We start from the raw sequence: 23876 nt of genomic DNA, 5'->3' as shown, positions 1-23876 counted from the left end.
AGAGGGCGACAGCCCAAGTGCGATGAGACTGGGGCAACTGACAGAGGCCGTGTGTGTGGAAGGCAGCTGGGAGTGGTGGGGACTGGTGCAACCTGCGGTGTCTGCCATCTAAAAGGGGCTGCTGCTTGGCTCCAGGAGACAGACGGACGCCAGGGTATACAGATGAAATGTTTCCAGAAAAAACAGAAAGCTGGATTTTATCTAGGACAGTCTCTGACCTGAAAACCTCATCCTCCTGGAGTTCCCTGGCCCCCACCCCTTACCCTCAACCTCCTGCACGCAGCTGAGACCACAGCCCACTGCCCTGGTGGCTGCTACGTCCATTGCAGCCATGGCCCAGAGTTGGGCCAGGGTCTGGCTTCCCACTGAGGCTCAAGGAAGGAATAGCTCCGTGCTGATATTCTGGCCTCCGTGCTTTCCCCATGGGAAGGGCATCAACACAATGGACACACACACAGCCAACAGCCCCGGCAAAGTGACGTTTATTTATAGAGGATGTGGTTTAAAATGGCTTTTAACTTTGGAAAACCGTTCAAGCCAGGAATGGCAAGCTTCCCCCCTCCTTGTGGCCTCCTGGCCTGCTCTCTGGGAAGTGAGCAGCGCGGTGGCACAGGCCGGGGCGGGGACCCCAAGGGGAGACTCATTTCTTGCCCTTGCCCTTCTCCTTTCCCTTGCCCTTGCCCTTGCCCTTCCCCTTCTTGACCCTCCCTTTGCTCTTGCTCCGCTTCTTCTTCCTGGACTTGAGCATGGAGCGGACCAGGTAGCCCTTCCACAAAGCCTGGATGAGCGTGGCGGCCCGCACCATGCGCAGCATCTCCTGCTCAGCCTCGACTCTCTTCTTGGCATTGACCTCCTGCTCCGCCCGGATCTGGGAGAACTCCTCCATGAGTACATTGTGCTTCTGCTTCAGCTCCTCCAGCTGGACCTTCTCCTCCTTGTGGATGACGTCAAGCTCCTCGTACTCTTCCTGGGATGAGGGTCAGGGGGTGGGGGTCACCAAGCATAGGACGCTACCTGCCACCCTCCCCCTCAGGTATCCCCGCCCATCTGGAAGGGGCTTCTGCCCCAACAGCGCCACCTGCACTAAGCCTTTCTGCATCCAAGGCCGGGATGAGACCAGGAGAGGTGGTGGGGTCCATCCCCACTGCGGGGAGGGGGGACCTGGCTGAAATCATCTCTGGAGAAAAGGAAGAACACAGCTGGTGGCGGGGGTGGGGGGAGACTGGCTCTCACATTCCAGCCTGGCTATGCCTTGTTGGGGCTTCATGTCGGAGCTTCATTTGTTCCCTGCAACATGGGGACAATTCCAAACCCAGGAAGCGGGTGGGAGCTTTCTGCAGGATTAAAAGATGGGGTGGACACCATATACCGATGTGGTGCCAGGCACACAGTGGGGACATAAAAATGCAAACTCTGGGACACCAGGATGGCTCGGTTGGTTAAGCATCCGACTTGATTTCAGCTCAGGTCATGATCTCAGGGTCATGAGATCGAGCCCCGCATCAGGTTCTACGCTCAGTGGGGAGTCTGCTTGGGATTCTCTCTCTCCCTCCCCCTCTGCCCCTTCCCTCACTCATGTTCTCGTTCTTTCTCGAAAAATAAATCTTTTTTTTTTTTTTTTTTTAAGCTACTCCTGCCGCTAAAGCTGTGTTTCTCACAAAGATACCCAGAGTGGAACTTTCGCAGGTGACTGAGCCCCACAGTTCTTCCTTAAGTCCAACCATTCCCTCCTGCTGCAATTTACATCTATCCTCACTCCCTTCCACTCACACTTACCAAGCATCTGCCAGAAGCAAGAGCTGAGTACACTTGGTCTCTGCCGACAAGGAACCAACGCCCTCACGGGGACCAGGGAAATAAGAGCACAGCCTCTGAGCTCCCTCCTCCCTGGGGCACTTGTGATCAGAGAGAGCAAGGTCCTGACTTGCCCGTCTCCTGACTTGGGACCACTCAGAGACTGATGTCATCTCCAGTGCTCGCCAAACCTTCCTGGCCCTGAAGCTGGGTCCATGGGCCCCAATGTTAGCACAAAGCTGTGGGGAGGGGTGTGATGGGCTTAAGGGCACCCTGTTTTCCAGGCCACCATTCCCTAAGCACTTCCAGATCCCGCGCTGGGTACAAGCAATTGTGGCAATGGTGCCTCACTGCTTCGCCATCCTGGTCTCAACACGGTCCTCCTTACTGCCTCTGGTGATCACCGGCAGATCAGGCTCGGAAGGGTCAAGCCCCTTGCTTCAGTTCACCCCGCCGGTAAGTGGCTCTGGAGTAGAGCCTCCAAGCAATAATGGAGACCATCTTCCCTGCACTATCCCAGCATGTGGCACATCTCGGGCCCACGGCAGAAACTTGCTGGGTGACCGAGTGAAGTGGGGGAGGCAAGCTCATGCCTGAGTTGGCCGGGAAGGAGCCCCAGCTGCCAGGCTGCTGGCAGAAGCTGAGCGCGGAAGGGACAGAGAGTATGGGCTGCGGACACTAGATGGAGCCAAGATCGTTGGGCCTAGTGACAAGCACTTAGTAGCATGCAGCTTCTGGCTCGCTCTTTTCCATCTCTCGCCTCGCTGCCCCAGGCCAGACAAACCTCCGGCCTAAGCAAGGGGGCAGGGAAGACTGTCTGGGGAGGCCCAGAGCTTGGTACAGACAATGCAACGTTCCTACAGGATCATGGGCAATGCACTTGGGAAACTGAGGGCAACACGAGTACCTGCTTCTCACCCATCTCCATATCGTACTTCTGGATCCAGTTCTCAATTTCCGTCTCCACTTTATATTTCTTCTAAAAAAACAATGAGTCAGTGTTTGATGGATTAATATGAATAGTAAACTGCACCTCGCTTGCTCTTCAGCAGGGTTAATGCCTTGCCCACTGAATCTACTCAACATGGTAGTTTCTCCTCCATTGCTCAGATGACAAAAGTGGGGATCAGATGTGCTGACTCACTTGCCCAAGATCACAGCGCTAACCAGTGGTAGAGCCTGGAACTGGAAGCCAGAGGTCAGGCTCCAGAACATTCTAGGCTAGATAGTAGCAAGTGCAAAGGCACTGAGGTAAGAACAGGCTTGTGGTTTTAAGAACAGACTTTGAGGCAGTGTGGCCTGAATGGAGTGACTGAGGAGGAGCAGGGTCCCAGGGAGGTCAGAGTGAGAAGGTGTGGAAGGAGGTGTCAGCAGCGGAAGGAGTTTAGATCCTAGTGTAACGGAGAGGGGAAGCAAGCTGGGTGTGTGCGCGCTGGGGCTCGGGGGAGATGATGGAGAGACAAAAGAAGAGATGACATTAACCGAACACTTACTGTTGAATCTCATTCAATCCTCCTAACAACCCGTTAGCCTAAACTGATCACTTTTGCTTTCAAGATAGCAAAACTGACTTATTTCACTCAGCATAATCGCCTCTAGTTTCACCCATGTCCATGCCAGTGGTGGCTATTCATCCTTCTGAGGGCAGAGTAATGTTCCACTGTATATATAAACCACATCTTCTTTATTCCTTTGTCTGTTGAAGGACATCTTGGCTCCTTCCACAGTTTGACTATTGGGGGCATTGCTGCTATGAACATTGGGGTGCACGTGCCCCTTCTTTTCACTACATCTGTATCTTTGGGGTAAATACCCCATAGTGCCGGGTTGTAGGGTAGCTCTATTTTTAACTTTTTGAGGAACCCCCATACTGTTTTCCAAACCCCAGGAAACAAACTGAGAGTTTAAGAGGGGAGGGGTGTGGGGCGATGGGGGAGCTGCGTGATGGTATTAGGGAGGGCACGTGTTGTCAGGAGCACTGGGTGTGATATGCAACTAATGAATCATTGGACACCGCATCAAAAACTAATGATGTACTGTATGGTGGCTAACTGAACATAAATAAATAAATAAATAACAAACAAATAAATACACAAATAAGGCAAACCTGAGGCTAGAGGGGCTTACAAAATTTGAGGTGTCTGAGCTCCTCCACATCCTTTGCTCAAGGTGGGTTTTATCAACCCTGTCGGGGTGGGGCTCAGAGTAGTTAAAGAACTTTCCCAAGGTCACACAGCCTGCCTGCTGCGGGACAAACCTGTCTCACTGTCCCAGTCCCCAGGGTCTGTGCGCGGCATCCTCCCACTCCCAGGGGACGCTGGCTCAGTCCTGGGCTTCCCCTGCTCCCCCGCCTTCCTCCTCAGGGGAGCTGTTCCTTGGGAGCCTGGAGCAGCCGTGCCTTGCCCTGCCCTCCCTCTGCCTCTCCTCTTGCCCTGCCCCCCTCTATCTCCCTTGTCACCCCTCGCCCCCGCTGTCCCCGGGCACCTTCCGCAGCGCCTGCTCTGCCTCCTGGTTTTCCGCCACCAGGTTGTGGTATTGGGACCTCAGGGTCAGTAACTCCTGCTGGATCTTGGCCACCCTGGCCTGCGAGGCCCGGAAGTCGGCCTTCTGCTGCTTCTCGGCCTCCTGCTTGGTGCGAAGGAGGCTGTTCTCCGAGAGCCTGAGCACCTGGTGCAGGTGGTTTTTCAGTTCTTGGATCACAAAGTTCTCTTTCTCCACCTGGGCTGGGAAGACCAGAGGCTCCATTACTCCCTCCCGGATGCCCAATAATCCCAGGAGAACCGGCATGACCGCCTGCTTCTGGCGGGCAGAACAGACCACTTGCCTTACTACCTCGCAGATTCCTACCCCTCACGCCCCGGTGGGACAGAGACGGCCTGCTTACAGACAAGGAAGGGGGCCGGGTCATCTGTCTGGGGCTTACAGCTGAGCAGGGACTCGAGGCCAGGTCTGTCTGCTTCAGGGTCCATGTTCTTGGCCGCCCCCCCACCCCCACTTCCTGGCAGGAGTGATGGGCACAGGCGAGCCGGAGAGAGGCTGCCAGGCAGGTCAGGGCCAGTCACAGTACTCCTGCCCGGGGCACAGAACCAGGATGCTCAGTCGGCAGAGACACTTGGTGTCATTCAGGAAAGTAGGAGATACACATACAGTGGGTGCTGCCACCTGCTGAAGCCCGAGGGCCTGACTTGTTCCCTGCCCTCAGTTGGTTCGAAAACAGGAACAGGGATCGAAGATGGGGCCGTTTTGCAAATAAGCTCCACAGGCCTGTCCCAAGCCCCAGAGTCTCCCTCAGAGCACATCAGTGCTGCGGCAGGCTCAAGTTAGCAGCCTTGGGCTGGGCCGCAGGGGTTCTGAGCTTACTTCCTGCTCGCAGGGAGCCCCACGGCTGGAGGGGCCTTTGGGGCAAGCCTAGCCTGTGCACAAGGCTTCCGGCTCTAGGTGGTGGATTCTAGAGCAGGCGGTATTATCAGCAGCCAGAGCTTTTCCTGGTTGGTGTCACTTCCTTATTTTACACTGAGATCCAAGGGACAGGATAAAATTTGCTCACCTGCATAAATGGAATTTGACCCCAGATCTCTCCAACTTGGGTGCCTGAGCTGTTTCCACCACTTGAACGGGACGAGTAAAACCACTCGGGGCCCCCTCCCTGTCCCTCTCTGTCACCCTTTAACCTGCGAGTGATCTCCCCTGACTGAGCACCCAAGAGCCTGTCATCTCTCCACTCAGAAAATAGTTTCCAGGGCGCCTGGGTGCTTCAGCCAGTGAAACGTTTGCCTTTGTCTCGGGTCATGATCCCCGGGTCCTGGGATTGAGCCTCACATCGGGCTCCTGCTCAGCAGGGAGTCTGCTCTGCTCTCAATCTCTCCCTTAAATAAATAAACAAAATCTTAAAAAAAAAAAAAAAAGAAAGAAAGAAAGAAAATTGTTTCCATGCCCTTCTTTTGTGCCAGACTCACTGGGGACATGACAGTGGGCCAAAAGAGACAAGGTCCCTGTCCTTTTATGGGGATGTCAGACCCATACCAAATCATCAAAGAATCACATAAACATTTATCAACAAACACCAATGAATGCCTTACAGGGCAAAATCAGTGAGAACATAAGGCGGGGGAATGGCCTGAGCCAGCGTGTGGGGGAGGGAGGGCGGCACGAGGTTTCGAGGGCCTCGAGCTCCATGTATCACGGGCGATGAAGGGACAAGTGTGCACAGCAGCGCTGGTGGGCTGTCCCTCAGGAGCCACTCTCCCTGGAAAGGCTGTGGAGCAGAACGCGCCCCCAGGGACAGTCCAGCTTTCCCAGCATCGTTAGCCACTGGGTGGGGTTAAGAACTGTGCCACACTACTTCCAAGTTGTATCCCTAACTGGCAAGGATCGGAGGGCCCTCCTCCCCTTTCTCCCACCTGCTGGCTGGACCAGTGACATGTGACATGATGGGGGGGCTTTTGGGTCCACAGTTAGAAGTCCTGTGTGGGGCACAGCAGAAAGGCCAGATGGAAGGAATTTGAACCCCTGACAATTTCATGAGGCACAGTTTCTGTGTCTGCTCCAGCTCATTCACTAGAGAGAAACACATTTTTATCTTGACTAAACCATGTGATTCGGGGGTCTCTGTTTCAGCAACCAAACCTGTTCTTAGACACCACCTCACAGGGACTTTGTAAGGCTTTAGTGAGAAAATGTACATAAAACATAATACATAGTTATGTGTCCCAAGTGGTTATTAGGCAGGGATCATGTTATCATTTCTCTTCTTAAAAAAGTCTTCTAGAGCTTCCACCTGTCCCATCTGGCCCTTGTCCTCAGGACAGAGATCACATTCTTTGATCAGGCCTCAAAGGCACAATGTGATCTGCTGGCAAGGCCCAAAGTATTTACTTATCCAGCCCTTCATAGGAAAAGTTTGCCTGCTGCTGGCCCAGCAGGTTCCTGCCTATCTTTCTTTCTTTCTTTTTTTTTTTTTTTAAAGATTTTATTTATTTATCTGGCAGACAGAAAGATCACAGGTAGGCAGAGAGGCACCTGCCTATCTTTCTTGCCTGCTATGCTCCCTTTCATTCTTCCTGGGTTGGCTTTGACGTCTCTGACCCTTTGGGTCTAAGCTCAGTTCTCTTGTAACACCGTATTCTAGCACTCTATGCTTACCCTTCATTGTACTTCTCAAAACTGTAATTAAATCAGGTCTTTAAGACCCACCTCCTAGGAACTGCATGAAGCAGGGGCCATGTGGACTTAGGTATAAGACCTGGTACTTGGCAAGTACTCACACTGACATTTGTCGAGTGAATGAATGATAGCAGGTGTTTCAATCACTGAGGGAAAAAACCCAGCTGCCCAAAGGTCCAGCTCCTCTGTGTGGCTCCTTCCATAACCTCACCAACACCACAAAGCCATACCTCTGCTTCCCTGTTCTGCATGATTGCTGCCAACTCATCTTCAAGAGTGTTGATGATTTCTTGGTTCCTCTTGTTCCGTCTGTCGATGTCCTGTATGAACTGACTTTTGTCTCTAGCTTCCACGGGACTAGTGAGTAGCTTCTCGAACAGGAAACCCCGCAGTTCCGTCAGGCAATCAATAAAATTCTGCGCTTCGATGCTTCTGCTCAGGGTGTGTGTCTGTGCGAGGCTCACAGCCTGTGGGTTATTGAGTAAGAGTCTCAGGATGTTCTTGGTGGATTCTTTGATCTGGTGCATCAAGGGCAGGAGGTGGGATTTCTGCAGCTCTATGGAGAGGAGGCGGTCTCTGAACCACCCTTCCTCCTCACACTCTTCCTCCTCCTGCAATCGCCTTTCTTTATCCTGCAGGTAAATGACGCTGTCCAGGAGGCTTTGGCAGAGATCCTCGTGCTCTCTCACTGCCTTTATGATGTCCCCCCCAAGCATCCTCTCCAGAGTCTCATAATTGGCCCCCACATAGGACAGCAGGGTCACCAACTCCACCTTGTGGATGGTCTCATCCAGGACGGACATGATCCTCTTGGTCTCAATGGTGGTGAGTTTGGACTTAGAGGGGACCAAGGGTTTTAGCAGGGAGGCTGGCTTCTGGGATGGCACTGCCGTCAGTCTCATTCTGTTGATGTCGGGGCCCTGGTAGAGAGGGGCCACGCCGACGATATCTATAGCCATTTTCTGAGCCATCGCCTTGCCTCCGTGCGCCCTGGAGATCGAGATGTTGCTAGGCTGCACGGGTCTCTGGCTGTTATCTCCAGCGACCCTGCGAAGGAAGGAGTGGGCGGTTAGTGGAGCTAGGCTGCTGGTGTGGCCGCGGCAGCCACACGCGGTTGACGCATGAGTTTGTCCCGGGTGCCCCACAGCAAGGACACAGAACCTCTCACCGAAAGCAGTTTCTAGCTTTGTGATGGCATCGGGCTGCAAAGGTGGGGGGACCGAGTAGAGAGGTATCAGGCAGGGAACACCATTCTGTTGAAGCGACTTAACTATGGAGGATATTAGATCTTAACTAGGGAGGATGAAATGGATTTGTTCAGCCATTTATAGTAATGAGCATTTAAATGCAACAGATAGCATTTCGGGTGACTTAACATGAATGAATAAAAGTCAGCACTAGTGGACTTTTTTTTTTTTAAAGTATCTAAATACAGAAAATGAGTTGCACGGGTGATGGAAAGAGTTGTGAGGCTAAGCAGGGAAGGGGAAAAGCCACCCAGCCAATGGCAGGGGGCCACCACAGAAGGAGGTGGTGGTGAGCTTGGGGACAAGGGCCCCTCGGGGGAAGCTGGAACCACAGCCATTTCCTGTCCAGGAGGAGCTATAGCCCCCAAGGAGTTGGGGCCACTGCTGGCAAGGAGCCCAAAGCCCTCCAAGCCAACGCCAGTGCTTCCTATGGGCCAAACCCAGCGGGGAAACCAGATCACAAGGGAGCGTGGGCACTACAGCCTGCAGGTGTCAGCGGCCTGAGACAGAGCAGCACAGGGACAGAGCAAACAATGCAGCTGGGAGCAAAAGCGACTAGGAACAGCGCAGCACCTCCACGCTGGTTTTTAAGTGTGGATTGCAAACATCAGGGTGGGGATGAACAATGGCTTCGAAACCCAACTTTTTTTTTTATTTTTTATTTTTTTTATTATTTTTTTTTAATATTTTATTTATTTGACAGAGAGAAATCACAACTAGGCAGAGAGGCAGACAGAGAGAGAGGAAGAAGCAGGCTCCCCACAGAACAGAGAGCCCGATGCGGGGCTCGATCCCAGGACCCTGGGATCATGACCTGAGCCGAAGGCAGAGGCTTTAACCAACTGAGCCACCCAGGCGCCCCCAACTTTTTTTTTTAAAGATTTTATTTATCTGACAGAGAGAGATCACAAGTAGGCAGAGAGGCAGACAGAGAGAGAGGGGGAAGCAGGTTCCCCGCTGAGCAGAGAGCCTGAAGTGGGGCTCGATCCCAGGACCCTGAGATCATGACCTGAGCTGGAGGCAGCGGCTTAACCCACTGAGCCACCCAGGCGCCCTGAAATACAATTTTTAAAACTTGTTTCACTAAATGCAATGTTGTATCCTGGATTGGATCCTGGGGTGAAAAATGGAACCTAGGAAGGCAACATAAAATCCAAACCAAGCTGATAGCGTAGTTAGCAGTATTGAACCAATGCTGATTTCTTGCTTTTGACAGACATGTCTCGGCTATTTAAGATGTTAATGTTGTGGGAGCTGAATGAAGAGCATTGGGAATCCTGAACTATCTTTGTGACTTTAATCTACAGTTTCTTTTTAAGGTTTTATTTACTTATTTGCCAGAGAGAGAGAGAGAGAGAGAGAGCAAGAGAGTCAGCACAAGCAGGGAGAACAGCAGGGAGAGACAGAAGCAGACTCTCTGCTGAGCAAGGAGCCCGATGTGGGACTTGATCCTAGGACCTGGGATCATGACCTGAGCAGAAGGCAGATGCTTAACTGACTGAGCCACCTAGGCATCCCTCAATCTACAATTATTACAACATAAAAGATTTATTTAAAATTAAAGATGCTCAGAAAAATGTATAGCAGCAATCAGAGACCAATAAAGTTGTATTCACAGAATAGACTGAGGTCATGACCAGCCTTCAACAGCAGAGGGGGGACTTTGGAGTTGACCCTGTAGGAAATTGGGATCCATTTTGATTTCAGGAAACAAGTAACAGGATGAAGTCAGATTTTGCAGAAAGATTGGTCATAATGGATAATTTACAGGGAAAGCATTGGTTATATATAGGGAAAAGGCAGGTAGGTTAAGTTGGGATATTTATAAACTTTCTACCTCAGGGCCTTTGCACATGCTGCTTTTGCTTCTTGAGATACTCTTCCCCCTCTCCTCCTTGCTAAGTTAATTCTTTGTATTCAGAGCTCAGTTCAGGTGTCCCTTCCTCACAGAAGCCATCCCTGGAGTTCCAGACGAGGTCAAAGTCTTGTAGTAGGTTCTTATAAGGCCACACTCCTTTTTTGCAGGCACCATCCCCATTCCAATCTCCTTCCCTCTAGCTTGTGTATACTGGAGTGGCTGGAAATATTCAATGCTCAACTTCTCAACCTCATTTTCAGTTAAGAGTGGCTATAGACACAGTTAGAGCCAATAAAACTGAGAAGTTTCCTAGGGGCTTCTGGGAGATTTTATTCCTTCCCAATGCAAAAGAAAGACATTGTTGGTTTTACCTCCATTCCCTGAACTTGGGCTTTAATGCTGGAGCAATGGCAGCCACTTTGTGAATGAGAAGGAAAGGTTAAGAGAATTACAAGAATGCTGTCCCTGATGTCATTGAGCAACTGGACCTTCCGAGGGTCCATCTTCTCTTACCTAGATGACTGTGATAACCTCTTCACCAGTCACTCTGCTTCTGCCCCTCTGCCCCTGTCTTGTCTCAGCATCGCAGTCAGAGGGAGACTTTTAAAATGTCAGATCCTTCCACTCCTCTGCTCCAAATCCAGCTCCATGGAGCTAATTGCTAAAATTTCAGGGTACTTGTGAGCTGGTTGTGAAGCCATGGGTAGCCTGACGTCAGCCATGGTGGAAGTATTATACCAAGGAAATTGACAAATACTACAAATCAGCACCCCTTCCCTCCACTCCAACAACTCCCCATCTCACTCAGGATAAAAGCCAAAGTCCTTACCGTCCCCAGGAAGGCCTTCCGTCATCTGGACGCTATGACCACTCACTCTTCTGTCTTCATACTGACCTTTTTGCTATTCTTTGAACATGTCAAATGTGCTCCGACCTCTGACTGGGCCTTTGCGCTTGCTGTCTGCACACCGCTATGCCCAGCCCACCAGCCCCAGGTCTGGAACATTCCTCTAAAGAGCTATAAAGCTTGTTCCCTCACTCACTTCCTTCTCTACTCAATTCTCAGGGTAGTAGTGAGTGCTTTCCTCATTTTCTTCCTAAAGTATAAAACCTCACCTTCTCCCTGCCTTTATCCCCTTATCCTTTACCTTTTTCCCAGTTAAGTATCACCATCTGATGTTTCTAAATGGGCTGGTTTGTTTATTGTCTGCCTTTCCCCTCCCCTAAAAAGTAAGCTCCAATGAAGGTAGGGGGTTCATCTATTTTGATCACTGCTGCATACCCAGTGCTGAAAAAAACACCTCAGCCTTGTCTTGGGGAGAGGTATGGGGTGTGCTGTTCTCACTGTCACACTCTGTGGAGGCAAGAAATCTTTTGAAGAAGGAGTCATCTGGACTTGATGGGTGAGACCATTTGCATTTGGGGGCCTGGGAGAAAAGATGGGACCCTTGAGAAACTAGGAAAATTAGGGACAGAGGTTTGGAAGGGAGGACAAAGAGCTTGGTTTTAGGGGCACCTGGGTGGCTCAGGTCGTGATCCCAGGACCCTGGGATCGAGCCCTGCATCGGGATCTCTGCTCAGCAGGGAGCCTGCTTCCCCATCTCTCTCTCCCTGTCTGCCTCTCTGCGTACTTGTGATCTCTGTCTGTCAAATAAATAAATAAAAATCTTAAAAAAAAAGAATAAAAAACAGTTCTTAAAAAAAAAAAAGAGCTTTGTTTTAAAGTCATTTAGTTCTCACGCCTGTCACTGGTGTAGACTGTGGACAAGAGTGTCTCTGCCTCCACGAGACTCATGTCCTCTCTGTCAGGTGATAGTGCCCCGGTTTTCCATTGGGGAGCTCATCCTCTCTCCCACTGTATGCAGTCCTGGTGGGACTGCCAATCAGCGAAGGCTGGGAACCCAGAAGAATCACACGTGGATGGGAGATGGTGGGAGTTGGGTCATGCCAAGTGGGGGGTTCCTAAAGATCCTGCACCAGGACTCCCAGAAACCTCCTTGGCTGCTGTCCTTTCTGGGACCCGTTATTCAGCTTTTCCTTCACCATGTGGCCTTAGCCACAGTGTCTGTGCCTTGCAATCAAAGAACCCTAGCTGAGAATACTCTAGGCGTCTAACAACGAACGATCCAGATCCTGGGGGATCCAGGGAGGCCTTGGGGATGGAGACATAAATGCAAGGGGAAAAGTTGCTGATATCTGAAGCCACAAGAGATGTTCAGTTCTCTAAACCAGAGTCAAAGGAGAGAAGAGTGGGAATCAGAGGAACATCTCAAGTGACTATGAGCCAGGAAGAAAGGCGGTCAGAGCAGATGCTAAGGATGCTTCTTGGTTCCTTGGCCAGGCAAAATGGGTCCCAAAGCCAGAAGCCTCTGGGAGCTGACAACTGAATCAAGGGGGGCCATTATTTTGCATCTCTTTGTTTCCCACCCACTTTCTGCTCCCAAGTCAATCTCGTGAATTCTCTTAAGGTTTTTCCCAAAGATAACGTCTGGGGACAGCCGGGAGCTTCCTCAGCTCCTCTCAGGGAGGACGAAGGATCTTCGCCCCGTGACCACAGGATGGACTTGAACAAAGTGTTTCACCAACGCACTTCTCCCCAGTGTCCCCCAAAGCTCTCAGGCATAAATCAAAACGCCTGAATTCTTCAGAGATTGCGGCTGGAAATGCAACGTTATATGAAATGTTTCCAATTTGCTTTCAGCCAAATTACCTCTTATGCTTTAAAGGGCAAACTTGTTTTCTTTGATTATGATGACGCCCATCAGTTTTTGACAGCTCATTTGGGTGAACACGAAAAAGCCGGTGGAACGAGGATCGGGGGAAATGCATCTGACTCTGATGACAAAAATCACTGGAGAATCTCTTTTCTTTGAATCCTAATATGATCGTTTCATGTCCTTTTTAATGCCACCAACCTTAATATTTAAATCATTTCCAACTTAAGCCTCTCCTTTTAAAATCCCTGCCCTGAGACTGAAGCAAGATTGTTAATGGATGGGGAACCTTAATTGGATCTTCCCTTTATTTGTCATTAATTCTGCTGATGAACTTTATAAATGGAAATATATCTTTATCATGCAAATTATACCTCGTCTTCATTCAAATGGGCTTGTTGGATATTTTATTACTTTCACTCTCAGAACATTTTGGAAAAAAAAAAAAAAAGGCTTGAGCGAAATTATATTTTTTTCCCCTTGGGAGAAAAAGAAGAAGAAAACCCAACCCTCGAAAATACCGCACAAATCCGACAATGGCCCGTGGAATAGTCAGAGGGGGTTAAACAAAACCGGAGTGTGCGAGTGTTTGGGGGGGGACATCTCATTTTATTTCATTTTATTTTGTGGGGGTGGAAATCTCATTTTGAAGAATGCCATTTTAATATTAGCTAACTCTTGAGAACTAACTGCGTACCAAACACTGTTTTAAATGCTTTGCAGGAATTAACTCTTTCATTCCTTACAACTTCATAAGGTGGGTGTTTCCATTAGCTCTTTTTACAGACAGCGAAAGGGGCGCCAGGGGGGAGGTTAGATGCCTTCATGAGTTACAGCTCCTAAGGGGCTGAGATGGGGTCTCAGCCCAGGCAGCCTTTCTCGGAGCCTGCCCCTTATAAACTGATGTTCTGTCTGGTCTCACCATTTTTGGATCATCTTCTATAGTGGACCAGGCACAGTGATTCTTTGCTGGTCCAGTTTCAATAAATTCTGTCAAGCAGAGACCCAGAGGACAGACGTGTTCAGGATTCAGTTCCTATGGCATTCAATGTACTTGGTGACCACAAATATGAATTCTCATTTTATATATATATGTGCACCTCCACTGGTAGTGTTCCTGCTGGTGTCGTGCTTCTGTTGGGTAGACCCGGGATTAGACACAGTTTGCAACAAGAGAGCCGTCACCCCATCCCTCTCACCTAGCTCAAGAGAGCTTATCAGAATGCATGTGAGTGAGTGGCTGAATTATTTTAGGGAGAGCCTTGAATCATTTCTCATTGGCTTTTATGTTTTTGAGCCAATCATTCACATACTTTGGAGACTATTACAAACTAATTACCGAGACACACCTCATAACTGATCATGACACAGGGATTGTTGGGCACCATGAGGCTGCCATGTATGAGGCAGAACTTGGGTTCCGGGTCAGGAAAGAAGCCTTCATGAGCGTTAGGTCTAATTCAGGGTTGTCCAAATCTCTTTCACTAGCATGCCACTTTTGGGATTTCTGCCAAGTCTATAGACCAAGCTATTCTATTATCAACTCGTTTTTTTCCCCTGAAGTATATGTTCATTCTTAAGGACTTTTTGTTAAAAAGTACCTCCATTATAACCAGAAAAATCTATATCATTTTCCTTATATAGAAGGTAATAATGTCTACAGCCTGATATTTTACTCTAGGCCGGATGCTATTGCTCAGGGATGATGAGTGTGAGCCCAGATCGCTAGTGTTGAAAAGCAAGATGAGTAAGTGGTAGAGAGATGCTATAGACATACCAACAAAAAGGGAGAAGAGATAAATGGCGAATGTCAAGAAGGAAAGAGGGGCCATCACTATTGGGCCCATGGATGTTAAAATGATAATAAAGGAATATAATGAACTACTCTATGGCCATAAATTTGATAACTTGGATGAAATAGACCAATCCTTTGAAGATACAATCTACCAAAACTCTCACAAGGAGAAATAGATAATCTCAATGGGCCTTTATATATTAAAGAAATTGATCCATAATTAATAACTTCCCCAAACAGAAAACACCAGGTCTAGAAGATTTCACTGGTGAATTTTACTGGACATTTGAGGAAGAAATTATACCAATTTTCTAACATTTCTCCCAGAAAATAGAGGCATAAGGAATATTTCCTAACATTACTCTAATACCAAAATAGGCAAATACACTATAAGAAAAGAAAGCTATAGATCAATATTTCTCAGAAACATAGATGCAAAAATCCTTGACATAATATTCACAAATTGAATCCAACAAGGTGTAAAAAGAATTACATCCCATGACCAAGTGGGATTTCTTCCATGTTTGCAAGGCTGGTTCAACATTCAAAAATCAATTAGTGTAATCCATCACATCAACAAAAAGAAAAATCATATCATATCAACAGATGCAAAGAAGCATTTCACAAGCTCCAACACTGTTCATGACTTAAAAAAAAACAACAACAAAAACAAACTTCTCAGCAAATGAGAAATAGAGTGGAATTACCTCAACTTGATAAAGAACATCTACAAAAACCCTACAGCTAGGATCATCCTTAATTGTGAGAGACTAGAAGTTTATTCCCTAAGATCAGGAACAAGACAAGAATGTACCCTCTTTCCTTCCTGTTCAACATCATATTGGAAGTCCTAGCTCATACAACAAGACAAGAAAAGGAAATAAAATGTAATACAGATTAGGGAGGGAGAGCTAAAACTATCTTTACTCACAGATGACGTGATTGTTTATATAGAAAATCCCAAAGAATCGATATACACACTCTGGAATTACATAATTATAGCAAAGTTGCAGGATGTAAGGCTAATATACAAAAGACCTATTAACACCAAACTGAGACTTTCTCACTGGTATAATTAGAATTCAAAGAGACCTGGAAGGGTGGTCTTCGGCACAGGCTTCTCACCAGGAATCAGTGTAAATATCATGAGTGCCATGTGTGTATCTCTCTTCCTAAACCAGGTATTGTTGAAATTAAAAAGTGAACCAAACACATTCCTCTCTGATACCAGCCGTCCTAGTACATGGATTCCTAGTCAAGTTCATAGTACAAGTTCGTAGTACATGGATTCCTAGACAAGTTCATAGTACAAGTTCATAGTACATGGATTCCTAGTCAAGTCCGTAGTACAAGTTCGTAGTACATGGATTCCTAGACAAGTTCATAGTACAAGTTCGTAGTACATGGATTCCTAGACAAGTTCATAGTACAAGTTCGTAGTACATGGATTCCTAGACAAGTTCATAGTACAAGTTCGTAGTACATGGATTCCTAGACAAGTTCATAGTACAAGTTCGTAGTACATGGATTCCTAGACAAGTTCATAGTACAAGTTCATAGTACATGGGTTCCTAGACAAGTTCATAGTACAAGTCCATAGTACTGGATTCCTAGTCAAGTTCATAGTACAAGTTCATAGTACATGGATTCCTAGTCAAGTTCATAGTACAAGTTCATAGTACATGGATTCCTAGTCAAGTCCATAGTACAAGTTCGTAGTACATGGATTCCTAGACAAGTTCATAGTACAAGTTCATAGTATTGAATTCCTAGACAACTATTTCCTCAGTGATTCTTAGCTTCGATGGAGGTTTTTGTTTTTTGCCTTCCTAGCCCCAGTCTTGGTACTTCCCACGACCAGATAAAGAAAGGCTGCTTGAAGCTTAGCTCTGAGAGAGCTAAGAAAGAGTGGGTTAGCGTGGGAACTATGGCTGGAGGTCGAGATGACAAAGAGAAGTTTTCAAAAGAGACGGAGTTCATGGTCTTTGTTTTTATTTTCTACCCTAGTGGAAAATTTGTAATTCTGGCATGATTGCAGATTGAATAACACCGTGTCGTGGGGTCCACAATTTGCATAACTGTTTCATGTACTTTGTCTGAGATATACAATTCCCACCCATCCCAGACCCTCCTGTCCTATCACTAACAGTAACCTAACATAACACTCCCTGCTTCACTCCCTGAGGTCCTGCTTAGGACTCAAGGAAGTCTGATGGCTAAGGGATTCCTAGTCACTTAGTTCTTACTTTACCACCTACCTGCTGGGTTATAGGCAGAGGTTTTGCCTTTGAAGTAGGAGGAATTTTCCTTTGAGCCTCGGAAGATCCCACTGGTCTGGGAACCATGCAACAGCTTTCTTCAGAACTCTGTATGCTTTATTGGAGGTTTCTAAGTCTAGAGTGGAGAGAGTGAGAGGTGGAAAAGGGTAGAAAATCCATGACGGTAACTGTTACCCAAAAGCAGGATGGCATCAGCAAATCACTGTTGAATAAACGAAGAGATAGCAAATCCGGCTCTAACAATAGACCCATTTCCTCACACGGAGATGTTGGCCTAATAGGATAATGTTATTTCACAAAATACATTATGTCCTGGATTAGAACCAGAAAATAGTGTCATGTTTTAATAATGAAAACGATGGGCCAAGATTTGACCTATGATGGTTTCCCATCTCTGTACTCAGGGCTTGGAATTTTTAAACAAAAAGATTTAAATCTAATTTGTTTTTCTCTTTCATAGTCCCCCCTCCTCCCATTGCCACTTTTGATCTATTACCCAATCCTCTCTTGTCCTATTTGAGAACCTGTGTTTTGTGGATGATATTTGGTTTGCAAAAGATTCCCAGGCGGGAGCTGTAGCATTGAATGCTAGAGGTATTAAGAGAAGGGATCTCATCTGAGGTGATGATTCCAAGGCTGTGGGCTCCAGCGAGACCCTGTGCTTTGGAGATAGAGGACACTGAATAGTGACAGAGTCTGGGAGCGAATGTGCTCCTGGTTCTAATGAACACTCTCTGACGGACACTGGCCGTAGCTCTAGCCCTGGGCAAATTCACTTGACCTTCTGGGCCTTCATCTCCTCATCTCTGAAGCAGAAAAGAAAAACACAAGCCTACTGCAGCGTGATTAAGTTTGTGGCTTCTCATGGCAGGCAATTATGAAGTTTAATCTTTGCTGTGTGGCTTTAGGCAAGTCAAACAACCTCGCTAAGATCTGGCTTCCTTATCTATAAAATGGGGACAGGGATGGAGCCCATGGTCAATAGAACTGTCATATGAAATAAAATCCTGGCTCAGGGAGGCCTGGGTGGCTCAGTGGGTTAAGCCTCTGCCTTTGGCTCAGGTTATGATCTCAGGGTCCTGAGATCGAGGCCCATGTCCGGCTGTCTGCTCAGCAGGGAGCCTGTTTCCTCCTCTCTCTGCCTGCCTCTCTGCCCACTTGTGATCTCTGTCTGTCAAATAAGTAAGTAAATAAAATCTTAAAAAAAAATCCTGACTCAGTAATGTTTAACCTTTTTGACTTGTTATAACATCAAAAATAATATAATTTAGTATTAACATATGAACATTTACTTTTTAAAATAGAAGATGTATTTTTCCTCAATATATATGTGTGTTTCTTTTGTGCAGAAGGGTTTATAAAGAGCCAAAATGGAACCACTTTGACTCTTTTTTAACTATTTGTTTTTAATTTGACTGCTTTGTACATTATTTTCATTTTTCTGCTGGTGATGGAGGAGGCCTGGAGCCCCTTAAGTGTCTCTTTTCTGGCCTCCTCCTCCTCCTTACAAATTAAGTCACCATGATTTTTAATTCCTCCTTTGCTTACAATGTAGCTTTAGGAGTGTTTATGTCTGGTTATATCCAACTGTGGGTAGTATCCCTGTGGTTGTTTGAGACCGAAGGAAGAATTTCTTGGTGGTGCATTTACCGTCTTCTAAAATAAACTTCCCCCACTTAAGAAAAATATTTAAATCATCATCTTATCAAATGCAAAACACTGGCTTTTCCTGACTGCTTGATTACATTGAAGAAATGTCTTTTTTTAAACCAAGGACCGTGACCCTTTAGCGAATGGTGAAATCAATTTGCCTGTTGGGACTGGCATTCAAAATAAATGAAATACAATAGAAAATATTAGAGCGCACTGCATGTAGTAAGGAGTCAGGTGTAATTAAACACACGTGTGCTGGGTCGAGAAGGAAAATGTATTTCTTTGTCTGGTTTGCCGTTAAAAACAAAACCAAAAACAGTCTGTGTTTGAAAGCCCCCACATGAAAGGCATTTGACTGGTCATAGAGTATAAACTGGGACTATGATTTGAAAGCTAAGGTCAAAAAGATACTTCTCCCCGATGCTCTTTCGAATGATCTTGATTTGCAATCACATTTGCTTTCAGTTCCACGAACTGGGGCCTGAAGGGAAAGGTAGATGTGTGGGTGCGTGTGCGTGTGCATGTATTTTGCCTTGTATGAAAATATCAGTCCAGGGGGTCCTCGCCGGCTCAGTAGGAGGGGGACGCAACTCTTGATCTCAGGATTGTGAGTTTGAGCCCCATGTTGGGTGTAGAGATTATTTAAATAAATAAAACTTAAAAAAAAGGGGGAGAAAAAGAAAATAGCAGTCAGGACAGGGTTTCTCAAGCTCCACACTTCGGACATGTTAGGTCACATGATTCTTTGTCGTGGGGGCCCTAGCTGCATCCCTGGTTTCTATCCATTCGATGGCAGTAGCGCATTTCTCCCAGCACCATTTCTGACGGGTTGGAGACCAAATGTCTCCAGAGATGGTCAAATGTTCCTGTGGGGTGGGGGTGGAGGGTCGGGGGATGTCCCTGGTGGAGAGTCACTGGTTTGGACCACCGTGGCCTTGCTCTTCTATAAAACTGCCTTCCCCACCCTAAGTCCAGTGCTCTATCCAGGTTCAAAGGAAGGCTTGTGCCTGGCTAGCTCAGCTCTGTCTGACAAGCTGAGCTCTGTGCCGTCTGAAGCGGCCACCAGTTACAGAGTCAAGATCAGGTTCACAAGCTGGGTGTTAGGAGACCCAGGGGCATGACTCTTCCCTGCTGGGGCTCTTGCAATAAGTCTGGGCAAGCCCCTTATCTCTCTGGTGTCTGGGGGATATGACACCTGTCCTAGCCACATCAAAATGTAGCTGGGTGGAGGAGGGTTGATTTACTAGATGGGAAAGCCCTTTTGCGAGTTAAAAGCCCTCTTCAAAGCGGAGTGATAATTATTATATGTGGAGGCATAAATCAGGTGGTGCCTCATGGCCCTGAGTGCTTGTCTCCGGGGAAAAAGTGTGGGGGTGAATTTGGCCCTTACGCAGAGAAGACTCACCCCTTTCATTGAATTTTTCACCATAAACAGAGTGAAAATCCAAGCTAAAGCCATGGCATTCGTGTCTGACCACGTGTGCCTAGAATGTTCCTGAGGGATGCCTTGCTCAGGGTTGGGCAGAGTTCAGTCTGGGATGCCCTGGGCAGCCTGTCGGGCCTGGAGGCAGGGAGGTTGATGCTGGAACTTTGTCGCCTCTGTTATCACTGCTTCCAATCTAAGGCTGTTTGGGGCTTTCTGGGTGGAGGGTGGAGTCTGGGAAAGGGAATGATGGGGTGGATTCTTGCCTTCTACGAACTGCTTGTGTATATTGAGGCGAGGCATGAACAGTGACCTCAGACCTCAACCCTTCTCGTGCTTGCCTTTCCGGTCATTGTCACTACTTTGCCTTTTGTCCTGGCCTGGCCTGGCTATTTGGTTCTGATTCTATTCTCACTTCCTCTTGACCACTTTACAGGAGGCTCAGGGAATAAGGAAGTCATCCTGATTTGATTGTTTAGGAAATCCAGCCATGGGGCTCCTGGGTGGCTCAGTCGGTTAAGCATCCGACTCTTGGTTTTGGTTTCCCTCTCGAGGCTGTGATCTCAGGGCTGGGAGATCAAGCCCCGCTTTGGGCTCAGTGATTGGCATGGAGTCTGCCTGAGATTCTCTCTCCCTCTCCTTCTGCCCCTCCTGCTCGTACTCTCTTTCTCTCAAACAAACAAACAAACAAACAAACAAACAAATCTGGCCCGGACCGACAGCTTCCCTCATTGCTCAAGAGGAGGGATCAAAAGCTCGGGAGGGGCGTGGCAGGAGTTTTCAACAGGGAGTGACCGAGAAGACCAGATCTACAGCCTGGAAAATTGTGGTAGAAGGGCTGGCAGGTGCAATATGACGACAGGATCAGGTTTGGAAGGCTGTCACAGTGAACGGGGAACAGATGGGGGTGGCCTCAAGGAGAGACAAAGCATGGCTCCAGAAACATCAAGATGACAGAATCAATGGGATGAGGGGAAGGACTGGACATGGGGGATGGGGAAGAAGGAAATGAGGGATGATGTCTAGTGTGCTGGCTCGGGTGTCTGGATGGATTGTTTTGGTGTTTAAGAGAAGCAGGGGTTGAGGAGTTGGGGTGTTTATTGCTATCTATGTGCCAAACCTTGAAAACTGTGGGGCTGTGTGGGCCGGGAAGGAGAACCTCCTCCTAATTCATACCAAGGCACTATGTATGGATAGACCAGCAGCCACCGGATTGGGACATCTAAGAGATGTGCAGGAGTGGTTGGGTATCTGGAGTAGATTTCAAGAAAGACCCAGAAAGACCCAGAAATGGGACAGCTGTCACTGCACAGATGGTGACTAAAGCCATGGTAGGGGTAGGGGACACAGAGAGTGAGGATGAAGCCCTTTCACTCTTTTGATGACATTCCTTCTCGTTGGCTTCAGCCTACCTGACCTTCTGCCCTCATTCTCTGTGCTACAGTTGCACTGGTCTCTAAAGTGTTCAAAGCACCAGGATCTTCACCCACCATGTTTCATTTGCCAGAAACCAATTGCCAAGCCCGGATTAGCTAATTATCAACCTCCAAGTCTCAGCTCAATGGCAGCCTCTCCCCAGACTGGAAAAGAAAGTGTACCGTAATCTCTGGAAACCCTCTCCACCTTTTCTGCATGGTACTGATCATAGGTGTAATTTTTCTTTTCTTTTCTTTCCTTTTTTTTTTTTTTTTTTTACAGCTCTATTGAGGTATAATTTACATACCATAAAATTTTCCCATTGTAAGTGTACAACTCAAGGACTTTTTTGGTAAACGCTCCAAGTTATCCCCCATGACCACAAGATTTCTGTCACTCCCCCAAATTCCCGTGAGCTAATTGGCAAACTGTTTCCATTCTCACCTTTAATTTTTCTGGATATATCATATAAATAAAATCATATAAATGGAATCATATCGTATGTAATCTTTTGCATCTGACTTTGTGCTTAGCACAGGAGTTTTTAAGCAGGGGTGACTCTGGCCACAAGAGACATTTGACAATAATTTGGAGATGTATTTGGTTGTCACAACTGGGAAGGGGTGTTACTGGTAGGTAGTCGGTAGACGCTGGGGTAACAGTAAACATTCTGCTCTGAACAGCATGCCTCCCACAACAAAGAATTATCCAATCCAAAAGGTGCCAAGGTTGAGAAACCCTGATTTAGCCTAGTATTTCTTTTCTTTTTCTTTTTTTTTAAAGATTTTATTTATTTATTTGACAAAGAGGGAGATCACAAGTAGGCAAAGAGGCAGGCAGAGAGAGAGGAAGGGAAGCAGTCTCCCCACTGAGTGTAGAACCCGATGAGGGGCTCGATCTCAGGACCCTGAGATCATGACCTGAGCTGAAGGCAGAGGCTTTAACCCATTGAGCCACCCAGGTGCCATTAGCCTAGTATTTCTGTGGTTCATCCATATTATAATGTGTATTGTCCTTTCGTTTCACTATTCTACTTCCTGTCCTCATGAATTTGGCTATTCTAGATATCTTACGTAAGTGGAATCCTGCCTATTTGCCCTGTTGTGACTGGCTCACATTCCCCTAGCATTATGTTTTGTGGTCCATTCTTGTAGCATTTATCAGAATTTCATTCCTTTTAAAGGCTGAATCTAATTCCGTTGTGTGTATACCACATTTTGTTTATCCATTTATCCACTGATGGACTCGAGTTGCTTTTTGGGGAAAGGATTTGTTGACCTTCCTGCTGCAGCATTCTGGAAATGAATCTCTGCAGGTACAATTATACATGTATCTTACTAGATTAATGACTATCTCCCATATTAGACAAGCTCCACGAGTGGGAAAATGAGGGTTTTATTTTGTTGTCGTTGTTGATCGCTTTACCCAGCACCTGGTAGTAGGCACTCAGTGAATACTTGTTGAATATATGAATATTTAAGGTATGGAATGAGATGACTCCCCCGATCCATTTTTAAGCTGTAAGAGTCAAGGACAAATGTGCTTTAGGAAGAAGAAAAAACATTGCTAGTATTTACTGAGCTCAGCTCCCATGCCAAGCTTTCCGTCACCCCATTTCATCCTTACAACAAAACTTTTGAATGTACAATGAAATCACATTTTAAGGCCAAGAACGGGAGGTAGGTTCTAAAGTTGCTAGCACAAAAGGCAAACATTGGTACGATCAAAATGACCTAAACACTCACTCAAGCAAGATGCCGTTCGTTGCATGCTCATTTTGGAATGCATGGCCGTTCGGTGGAACTTACAAACTACCCTCCCATCCCCATCACCTATGATTGACTTGAAATCACCTAACCAGGATGTGACTCCACTTGACTAGTTTCATCCACGCTTTAAGGATGAAGAAGCGGGGATGCGAAGTGGTAAGCGGAGGGGCAGAGTAAAGGCAGGGACACAGAGTCCGGAGTCCCGGCAGGCAGTGGAGAGGGAGGTCTGGACTGAGTGAGGCAGGGGCTGGAGAGCACTGTTCTAAAGCAGGGACGGGATCGCGGTGAGGGCTGTTGATTCCTCGGGCAGCCAAAGGATAGCGGGCTGGACGCCATTCCACATCTCCCGCTCATTCCCCGCCTTTCCCCACCTGGTCAACTCACCTGCTCCGAGGGCCCCAGGTTTCTTAGCGCAGTTCCCTCCGCGGTGCCTGCGTTGCTAGGTTACCCGCCAATCACTGAAGGAGGGACTCGGCACCTGACTGACTTTCCTTTTCACCATTCAATTTCTTGTTCCGCTCAGTTCGCCCCACCTCCTGAGACCTGACCAATCAGAAGCACCGCCTCTCTGATCCTCCACCAATTGAAAAACTCGGGACTCTCTCTGGGTTGGGCTAAACAAGTAAGGCGGGGAGAGTAGGCGGGGAAAGGGGCAGAGCTTCTTTGTCCCGCCCCTTCCCAAGGAGGTAGGCAGGGAGTCCGGCGTCAGCCGCGGGAGAGAACTGGGGAAGGACGTGAGGCTTGACCAATCAGAGCTCATCATGC

General features: G+C 47.6%; 1 protein-coding gene across 2 annotated transcripts; it reads right to left on the bottom strand.

Annotated features, from left to right (window-relative positions):
• Window positions 1–466: 466 nt before the first annotated feature.
• Window positions 467–23560, bottom strand: IQCD (IQ motif containing D). Of its 2 annotated transcripts, XM_046024225.1 has the most exons (6): window positions 23496–23560; window positions 16830–16965; window positions 7188–8004; window positions 4279–4512; window positions 2702–2773; window positions 467–967 (listed from the first exon to the last, which is right to left on the bottom strand). In XM_046024225.1, the coding sequence occupies exons 3-6, from the start codon at window positions 7926–7928 to the stop codon at window positions 641–643; spliced, it is 1374 nt and encodes a 457-aa protein (XP_045880181.1). In that variant the 5' UTR covers window positions 7929–8004; window positions 16830–16965; window positions 23496–23560; the 3' UTR covers window positions 467–640. The 2 variants fall into 2 exon arrangements, with proteins under 2 accessions (XP_045880181.1, XP_045880182.1); XM_046024226.1 differs by lacking the exon at window positions 4279–4512.
• Window positions 23561–23876: the final 316 nt, after the last annotated feature.

The sequence above is a fragment of the Meles meles genome, chromosome 12 (assembly GCF_922984935.1).
Source record: "Meles meles chromosome 12, mMelMel3.1 paternal haplotype, whole genome shotgun sequence".
In the NCBI taxonomy this organism is placed as follows: domain Eukaryota; kingdom Metazoa; phylum Chordata; class Mammalia; order Carnivora; family Mustelidae; genus Meles; species Meles meles.
The sequence above is the reverse complement of the archived record's forward strand: the minus strand, read 5'-3'. Positions and strand labels throughout refer to the sequence as shown.